This window comes from Colossoma macropomum, unplaced genomic scaffold, assembly GCF_904425465.1.
Source record: "Colossoma macropomum unplaced genomic scaffold, Colossoma_macropomum, whole genome shotgun sequence".
NCBI classification, from domain to species: domain Eukaryota; kingdom Metazoa; phylum Chordata; class Actinopteri; order Characiformes; family Serrasalmidae; genus Colossoma; species Colossoma macropomum.
The window spans coordinates 32,923,855-32,933,854 of NW_023494810.1; the positions used below are offsets into that span (position 1 = coordinate 32,923,855).

General features: G+C 43.9%; 1 protein-coding gene across 1 annotated transcript in view; it reads right to left on the reverse strand.

Moving 5' to 3' along the window:
- The window catches only part of bsnb (bassoon (presynaptic cytomatrix protein) b), a 140,223-nt gene that overhangs the window by 114,275 nt on the left and 15,948 nt on the right, over positions 1-10,000 (reverse strand). Inside the window, 1 exon segment of the mRNA XM_036559092.1 lies at positions 1-254. This exon segment is cut by the window's left edge and continues 140 nt beyond it. Within this exon segment, the coding sequence (XP_036414985.1) occupies positions 1-254 (254 nt within the window).

Genomic DNA, 10,000 nt, shown 5'->3' on the forward strand with positions numbered 1-10,000 from the left:
TGGGCATGGGGGCGATCTGCGGCAGGGCGTAGGGCGAGGGAGGGGCGCTGCTTCTGTCCGGCGACGCTGACGGAGAACGCCCACTTTTACTGCTGCCCACGTCCACCTGCAGGTTCTTCCGGGCCACGTGGCCCTGAGCGGAACCCGGGGGCTGCTGGGGGGCTCCGGGCCCTGGCCCCGCTCCTCCCGGACCCCCAGGCCCCCCTGGCTTGGGCCCCATGCTGGGGTCTGTCTGATTGGGCTTGCCATGGATACTAAAGGAGAGAAAAAGAGACAACAGAAAACACCAGTCTGAACCACATGTTTGTGTTGATAATGATAATAATACAGTGACACAGTAATACAGTGAAAAATACAGGTACAGTTTCCTCTTTTAAAAAACAGTTTTGTCTCTCCATGTTTAAAGTGATCTAGTGTGAAATCTGTAAACAGTGCAGCTCTACTATTACAGCCCTGCAGTCATAATACAGTTATAATATATAATACACTACTATAGTTACGCTACACCCATTACTATGGTTACACTACACTCATCACTATGGTTACGCTACACCCATTACTATGGTTACTCTACACCCATTACTATGGTTACACTACACCCATTACTATGGTTACTCTACACCCATTACTATGGTTACGCTACACCCATTACTATAGTTACTCTACACCCATTACTATGTTTACACTGCACCCATTACTATGGTTACACTACACTCATTACTATAGTTACTCTACACCCATTACTATGGTTACACTACACCCACTACTATGGTTAGTCTACACACATTACTTTGTCAGGAATAAGATTTTACAATTGATACACTGAGTATAGAGAAAAAAAATTCAGAACCGCCACTCGGCCAGATATGTTGGAGCGTTTGGCTGGTGCTGCATTCGCTGTTACTGTAGCTGTGTTCCAGCCAGTCCACGCCACGTTCCCTTTCCACTGACTGACTGATGAAGGCTTTTGTTGTGGTAAAGCCTACACAGCGCTGTGTAGGAGTGTTTTCAGAGCAGCTCAAAGGAAACGTGTCTTTTTAAACAGAGTAACTCTCTTCACAGACTCAGACCTGCTGCCTCATGGGTCTTCACTTTCCTATCTTACACAGCTGATTCATTATTCATATTATTTAGTACCTACATAGACTACATAGGTTATTCTTAAGCTACGCAGGCAGGTCCTGACCAAGTAAGAGGTTTGGTGTGGAGATGGATGTAGCGTAACAATGGAAATCAGGGTTGTGTAACCATAGTAGTGGGTGTAGTGTAACCATAGTAATGGGTGCAGTGTAAACATAGTAATGGGTGTAGTGTAACCATAGTAGTGGGTGCAGTGTAAACATAGTAATGGGTGTAGTGTAACCATAGTAATGGGTGTAGTGTAACCATAGTAATGGGTGTAGTGTAACCATAGTAATGGGTGTAGTGTAACCATAGTAATGGGTGTAGTGAAACCATAGTAGTGGGTGTAGTGTAACCATAGTAATGGGTGTAGTGAAACCATAGTAATGGGTGTAATGTAACCATAGTAATGGGTGTAGTGTAACCATAGTAATGGGTGTAGTGTAACCATAGTAATGGGTGTAGTGAAACCATAGTAGTGGGTGTAGTGTAACCATAGTAATGGGTGTAGTGAAACCATAGTAGTGGGTGTAGTGAAACCATAGTACACATTTTCTGTGTATCCACTACTGTGTCAAATCAAATCACATCATCAGGGTCAGGGATTAAGACTCCTGGTCTCTGTTTAGATGAAGTAGAAGAACATTTGTTTGGATTTTGGCCTATTGGACCTGTGATATTAATAAAGTGTGACAGAACAGCAGAGAGACCATGTGCTTACTGCTCACCTCAGATGCGAACAAACACCAAAATTAATACAAAAAGCGCCCGAGACGAGCCGTAATGGAATATCAGAGCGGCGGAACGGCTGCAGAAGCGGACGCGGGAGCGTGTAAACGGCGGCGACCCGCCAGAGCCGCACCGCTGTTAGCCCCCTGAAGAAGAGTGACTGACCAGTCAACCGCCGCTGACAGCATAAATGCGGAGCTGAAATCGAGCATGAAGGTGATTCTCATCAGCGTTTTATGAAAAACGTGTGCAGAACACGCTCACATCCATCAGCCTCGTCCAGCCTCCCTCCACCTTCACACGAATAAATGGTGAATTGTGCAAATATGATTACCTGCCTGTTCATTCGGCTGCGTTTTTCAATTGCAATACAAACGCAGTTACGCAGCTCAGCAAATCGAATTCCAGCTCCAGACACAATACAAAAACCACAGCTTTCTTTCTGAAGCTGGTTCCTTTTTTAGCCCTTCGAGGCATGAATTACGAAAAAACGAACATATAACTAATACAAATATTACTAAATTAAGGAAAAAAGAAAAATATTTGTGTGGGGGGGTACTTTGCATTTTGTTGCCATATGGCAACAGCATGCAACAATGGAACGCCTGCAATGCATACAGGGGCAGTAAACCAAGACACTTACACTGAAACGCACGGAAGAACTTAGAATGTAAAAAAGTTGTGAAACGCATTAAAGCTGACAGGAAACTTCAGACAGATGAGATGTTTTGAAGGTCTTTTTGGCCAAAACGATGCAGTGGTTTGCGTCTGTATGGAGTGGTGAGTGCTGGAAGCTGGACAGAACTCCTGATCACCTTGCTGTTTGTTCTGAGAGCCCACTCTGATTGCAGCTGGTCCACATGTCACACGGTTGCCTGCATTACTTCATAGAGGCTCTGAGTTTACTCCCTCTGCATGCAGTAAAAGGTCCAATACAGTCAAAACCCTGACACTGTAAATATTACAAGAGGCCACTGGGGTGTATTCACTCTCCACTTTGAACCTTTGATGGCTTATCAACACCTTAGCAACCATCTGGGATACCACAGCAATGGCCTAGCAACACCTTAGCAACCACCTGGAATAACATAGCAAAGACCTAGCATCACCTTACCGACCACCTGGGATAACACAGCAACAGCCTATCAACACCTTAGCAACCATCTGGGATACCACAGCAATGGCCTGGCCACACCTTAGCAACCACCTGGAATAACATAGCAAAGACCTAGCATCACCTTACCGACCACCTGGGATATCACAGCAACGGCCTAGTAACGCCTCAGCAACCACCTGTGACACCATAGCAATGGCCTAGCATCCCCTTAACAACCACTTAGGATAACATAGCCACGGCCTTTCAACTCCTTAGCAACCACCTGGGATACCACAGTAATGGCCTACCAACTTTTAACATTAGAGGTGGGCGATATAGTAAAAAAACAATCTAGTAAAAAAAAAAGAGAGATGGTTCTTCAACAGTTCTTCTGTGAGGAAAATGGTTCTAGATAGAACCATGAATACTCAAAGAACCCTTTGCGTGGGTTCTTTGTATGGTGAAAGGGTTCTTCAGAAAGATGGAGAATGTGCTGTAGATGATTCTATATAGAGCCTTTAGGAAAAGGGTTCTGTATAGCACCAAAAGGGTTCTTCTATTGTAACAAGCTTGACATTGTAACAGTGGAAGAACCCTTTTTGGTGCTATACAGAACCGTTTTAAAAAGGGTTCTCTATAGCACCCTTTTAAAAACAATTCTGTATAGAACCATCTACAGCACTGAAGAACCGTTGAAGAACCAAAAACAATCAACAGTGTCTCTGTTTACATGCAGAGACTTTTGCCAGTCTGATTGAGTACATTCTGATTACAGATTCAGACTGAGGTGTTTATTCTCACTCTACTCAACAATCTGATGGAAATCTCTGTTTACAGGCCAACTACAAGTAATCAGATCCAACATGACACTCATGCGTATAGAACTGCTTAGTGTAGACGTCACCATGACAACCAGCATCACGTGAGTCCAGTCAGAGTGAGATGAGCAGCAGTGAGCAGTGCTTGTGTTTTTAACTGCTTTAAAATGATGTCAGACTCAGGAAAACGTCCTTCACATGTCCTTATTAAAGAAGGCCGAGAGGAAGACGTCGTGTTCTGAGACACATAAGCTGGACGTCCGTCCCACCGCCGTCTTTTAAAGATCAGAGCATAAACTTCGTCACCTCTGCAGACCAGTTTCTGCTCCGCCATGTTGAACAGTATAAACTTTCACTATGACGTGACGAACATGATCAGAACGGACTTTAAACTTTCCGATAGGGAATGTAATCAGATACAGGCGTTTACACGGATATTATTCTTCTATTTAACTGATTATTTACAGGATTACCCACCTCGATCAGTCGGATAGAAACTGTATTCCGAATGACCTCAATCAGACTAGACTATTCCGAGTGAGGTGTTTACATGGACGTATTCTATTCCGATTGAGCTGTTAGTCAGATTATTAACAGATTATTAGGCTGCATGTAAACATGGCTAATTATCTACAAATGCTTTAACTCTCCAATCATTGTTACCCGCCTTTCATGAAGCTCATTCATGAATTTTCCCCTTTTATTTCAAACTCAAATCTCCGCTGGTGCATTTGGTGCTCACTAATAAAAGACTGATAAATCAGGGATGAATAAATGCCAGACATTTCAATTTACAGCGTATTCAGGACAGAAAACACAGCCTGCTACAAGTCTATCCTTCTAAACTTAGTTTCTTTCGCAGCCCTTTAGTTTCTCTGTAGTCTCAGTCTGCTGCTGGTTATTTGTTCTTGGGCAGCTTTATTTTGACACTTTGTGAACAGCCCGTTTACACACCGGCTGTGCAAATATTGAAGAGTGCAGGAGACGCTGGTGTAATGAGCTCATTTGGAGCGTTATTTAGCGCAAACGGCTCTCAGTGGCTTTTCCTCGACGCTGGTCACACGCCGTCTACGCCGTCCACAGAAAGAAAAGTACATAATTATCCACATAAGCTGAATATAACTGTGGAACACAAACTCTGTTCAAACAGTGAGAGCAGCTCTACAGATACTTTTACACTTATATAAAAACACTTTCCCTGTTTTTAATCCTGCCTGAAGGAAAACACGGATCAGACCAGACACTAAGCACTTCATTAAATCCACCTCCGTGTTTCTACACTCACTGTCCATTTTATCAGCTCCACTTACTATATAGGTGCACTTTGTAGTTCTACAGTTACAGACTGTAGTCCATCTGTTTCTCTGATACTTTGTTACCCTGTCCTTCAGTGGTCAGGACCCCCATGGACCCTCACAGAGCAGGTACTATTTAGGTGGTGGATCATTCTCAGCACTGCAGTAACTCTGACGTGGTGGTGGTGTGTCAGTGTGTGTTGTGCTGGTCTGAGTGGATCAGACACAGCAGTGCTGCTGGAGTTTTTAAACACCTCAGTGTCACTGCTGGACTGAGAATAGTCCACCAACCAAACATATCCAGTTAACAGCGTCCTGTGGGCAGCGTCCTGTGACCACTGATGAAGGACTAGAGGATGACCAACACAAACTGTGCAGCAGCAGATGAGCTATTGTCTCTGACTTTACATCTACAAGGTGGACTGACAAGGTAGGAGTGTCTAATAGAGTGGACAGTGAGTGGACACAGTGTTAAAAACTCCAGCAACACTGCTGTGTCTGATCCACTTGCACCAGCACAACATACTAACATACCATCACCCACCACCATGTCAGTGTCCCTGCAGTGACATTCAAATAATTTAAACTGGTATCAAATTCAAAATGGGCAAATATTTTTCAACATCTGATATTTTGTTTTTGTATCATTTTCAATAAAAAACACGTATTACATAATTTGCACATCATGCACATCATTGCAGGTTGTAATGTATATATATGTGTATATAGAACCACCTGGGATCCCACAGCAACAGCTTAGCAACACCTTAGCAACCACCTGGGGTCCCACAGCAACGGCTTAGCCACACCTTAGCAACCACCTGGGATACCACAGCAACAGCCTAGCAACACCTTAGCAACCACCTGGGATACCACAGCAACGGCTTAGCAACACATTAGCAACCACCTGGAATACCACAGCAATGGCCTAGCAACACCTTAACAACTATCTGGGATACCACAGCAACGGCCTAGCAACACCTTAGCAACCACCTGGGATACCACAGCAACAGCCTAGCAACACCTTAGCAACCACTTGGGATACCGCAGCAATAGCCTAGCAACACCTTAGCAACCACCTGGGATAACACAGCAACAGCCTAGCAACACCTTAGCAACCACCTGGGATACCGCAGCAACAGCCAGGCAACACCTTAGCAACCATCTGGGATACCACCGCAACAGCTTAGCAACACCTTAACAACCATCTGAAACACCACAGCAACAGCTTAGCAACACCTTAACAACCACCTGGGATACCACATCAACAGCCTAGCAACACCTTAGCAACCACCTGGGATACCACATCAACAGCCTAGCAACACCTTAACAACCACCTGGGATACTACATCAACAGCCTAGCAACACCTTAACAATCACCTGGGATACCACAGCATCAACCTTTCAACTCCTTAGTAACTGATATAGCTCTTAAGTTATTAACTGTTTATTAAAATGAGAAATTCTTGTTACTTTGTATTGTATTTATTTACACTTATTCTAATGATATATGATGTTTCTATAAGCACACATATATTATTATTATTATACACATTCTGTCTTATGTTATTACAGTATGTGAAATGACGAACTGATGAATATGAAGAGTGACTTTAAGCTGCTGAACAGCAGCACAGCTGCATGCGAGACCCCCGGCCTGCTGTTTTAAACGCTTTCCCCCGAGTGTGCTGGAGTAAACAACAGAGTTCAGAGCGCGCTGACACACTGTAACCTCCGGCCTCCTCACACACACAGCGCTCATAAACACACAGCGCCCACCGGCCGAGCTGCAGTTACGTCTCCGAGCCCACCGCTGACCCATAGCGGCCCACGCAACCCACACAGCTCAGTACACTCCACAACCTCTGCAGAATAAAGCTGGAAGGACAGTTTCAGTTTTCTGGAACTCCAGCTTTCTACAGCTTTCTACCGCACAGCGGCTACAGCGGCTCAGGAGGAGCACAACGTAACCAACAGTGTCCCAAAAACCGACCTAACACCCACCAGCACTAGGTCACATCTCCCACTGCACTGCAGGAGTGAACACTGTACACAATTAATCAGCTGATCTCCTACACTTCTCTCGGATTTGATCTTTTCTCGTGTGGTTCACTAATTACATTTGGTCCATTTTCACATGATCATTCAGCACAGCTAAAAATCCACCAACAGGAGAAAGAGACGGCTAAAAATCCACCAACGGGAGAAAGAGACGGGTAAAAATCCACCAACGGGAGAAAGAGACGGGTAAAAATCCACCAACGGGAGAAAGAGACGGCTAAAAATCCACCAACGGGAGAAAGAGACGGCTAAAAATCCACCAACAGGAGAAAGAGACGGCTAAAAATCCACCAACGGGAGAAAGAGACGGCTAAAAATCCACCAACGGGAGAAAGAGACGGCTAAAAATCCACCAACGGGAGAAAGAGACGGCTAAAAGTCCACCAACGGGAGAAAGAGACGGCTAAAAATCCACCAACGGGAGAAAGAGACGGCTAAAAATCCACCAACGGGAGAAAGAGACGGCTAAAAATCCACCAACAGGAGAAAGAGACGGCTAAAAATCCACCAACGGGAGAAAGAGACGGCTAAAATCCACCAACGGGAGAAAGAGACGGCTAAAAATCCACCAACGGGAGAAAGAGACGGCTGAAAAATCCACCAATTAGATAACAGCACAGCTAAATCCCCTCCAATTAGAGAACAGCACAGCTAAATATCTACCAACTAGAGAACAGCACAGCTACATCTCCACCAATAAGAGAACAGCACAGCTAAATCCCTCCAATTAGAGAACAGCACAGCTAAATCCCCTCCAATTAGAGAACAGCACAGCTACATCTCCACCAATAAAAGAACAGCACAGCTGAATCCCCACCAATTAGAGAACAACATAGCCCAAAATCCACCAATTAGAGAACAGCACAGTTAAATCTCCACCAATTAGAGAACAGCTTGGCTAAAAATCCATTACTGGGAAAATGGCAGAGCTCGAAATCTCCCAATAGGAGAACACACAGGAGACTGAACATGCAGCTGCGGGTCTGTCGGTCACTGTCGGTCACTGTCGGTCACTGTCGGCGGTGCTGAACACTAAATCAGCATCACTGTTTTTCTGTTTAGTAATATTCTAAAAGTTCTGTTTCCTGTAGCCGTGCAGTGTCAGCGAAGTGAACCTGCTCATTTTTATAAATGACAGAGTCACTGTGGCTCTCATGTCTGACTGCCTCACTCAACTGACTCATGGCCTCCATTCAGTCAGCACTCGCTCAGCTAATTCTCTCTCCACTGCCAGAAGACAACACAGCCTTGATCGCTCTTAATACAGCAGAGAACCGTTCTGTTCAGCTGAACACGCAGGAAAACGCGCAGGTTCAGAGTTAAGACATGACGACTGCGTGAGGGAACAGAGCAGCGTTAGCCAGCAGCGCACCGACGGATCGACCTCTTACAGGGCCGAATCAGGGACTAGAGCTAAATAGAGGAGATGGAGTAGAAACATCGCTGAGGTTTCCATACGTACCCCTCACGTTCCAGCTCACACAGTCCATAGAACCGAAGACACAAAACAGCCTGTTTTACATTCATTTTTTTCTGGTGACGCAAAACCAGAGCATTTAGATCAGTTTAGCCCCGCCCACTCAGGCTGAAGTTATACGGTGTGTTTCAGCCTGGACTACCTTTTGAATGAGGCACAGCCAATCAGAACAGAGCTCACAGTAACAAAAGCGACTCATGTAGAAATGAGTCAGAGCTTAAACTCTTTATACTACACTCTTTAAAAAGATGGTTCTTTAAGGGTTCTTTAATAAAGAAAATGGCTCTATATAGAACCATAAACACTCAAAGAGCCATCTGCAGGATTAAAGCGTTCTTTGTATCGTGACACGGTTCTTTGGACCGATGTAGTATATGGTTCTGTATGGAACCTTTTTGAAAAGAGTTCTTTCAGGCACCTCAAATGGTTCTTCTATTGTTACAAGCTTGACATCATCACAATAGCAGAACCCTTTTTGGTGCTATATAGAACCACAGAACCCCCTGAGGTAACTGGTACAGCCTGTAGGGGGTCATCTGCCCTCGACAGTCACTAATGTGTTGTTATTTGTGAAGCGATGGTTCAACTACAGCCGTGATTTTGTAGCTTGGAGCAGAAAACAGTAAAAATAGTTTGGCTTCATACTGAAACTCTTCACAGGCACAAAAACAGAGGGATGAGTCTCGCTTCGTTTGCCTAATTTCAGCTTGTGCTTTTTTTTAAATCCTCTCCTTTTATTTACCTCGATAGCTGCCTTCCTCACCTCTCGCTCACTGAGAGACGGACCGGTACCACTTTTTCTCTTCCGATACGATACCTGATCCTTTAGTATCGTCCGATACAGAGTACCGATACTGATACCTAACTCACCAATAACTCCTCACATTTACACAATTACATGTCCAAAAATCATTTTATTTTAGTAAAATCTGTTCTGTATTACAAATAAAACACACTCAGCTTGGCTAGATGGCATTTACTTGTTAGATCATATTTATTAGATGCTAAAGAAAACTATTGTTTTTGTTTATTTACTGTGTGCATTTTTATATTTACTCCTATATCAATGATGTCGGAAGAAAACCTCGTATCTCCAACATGGTACTTTACAGGAGAAGAAAAAAACCTACTTTACTTTTAATGTAAGTCAATGGAACCAGACATTATCCCAAGTCATTCTGGGTCGTTTCTTTTGGTCCATTCTTCATGAAATTTACACACAATGTAAAGGACAACAGGTACTTTCAAATTTTGCAAAAAACTGAAAAATGACAAAAATTGAGGTAAAGTTTTCTTTCAACAGCAACGATATAATTAGGAATAAGAAGCATGTTTAACAACTTAAGTAAACAGTTCAAGCAGAACTGAACACTATACAGATAAACCTGTGGCGTTTACATAT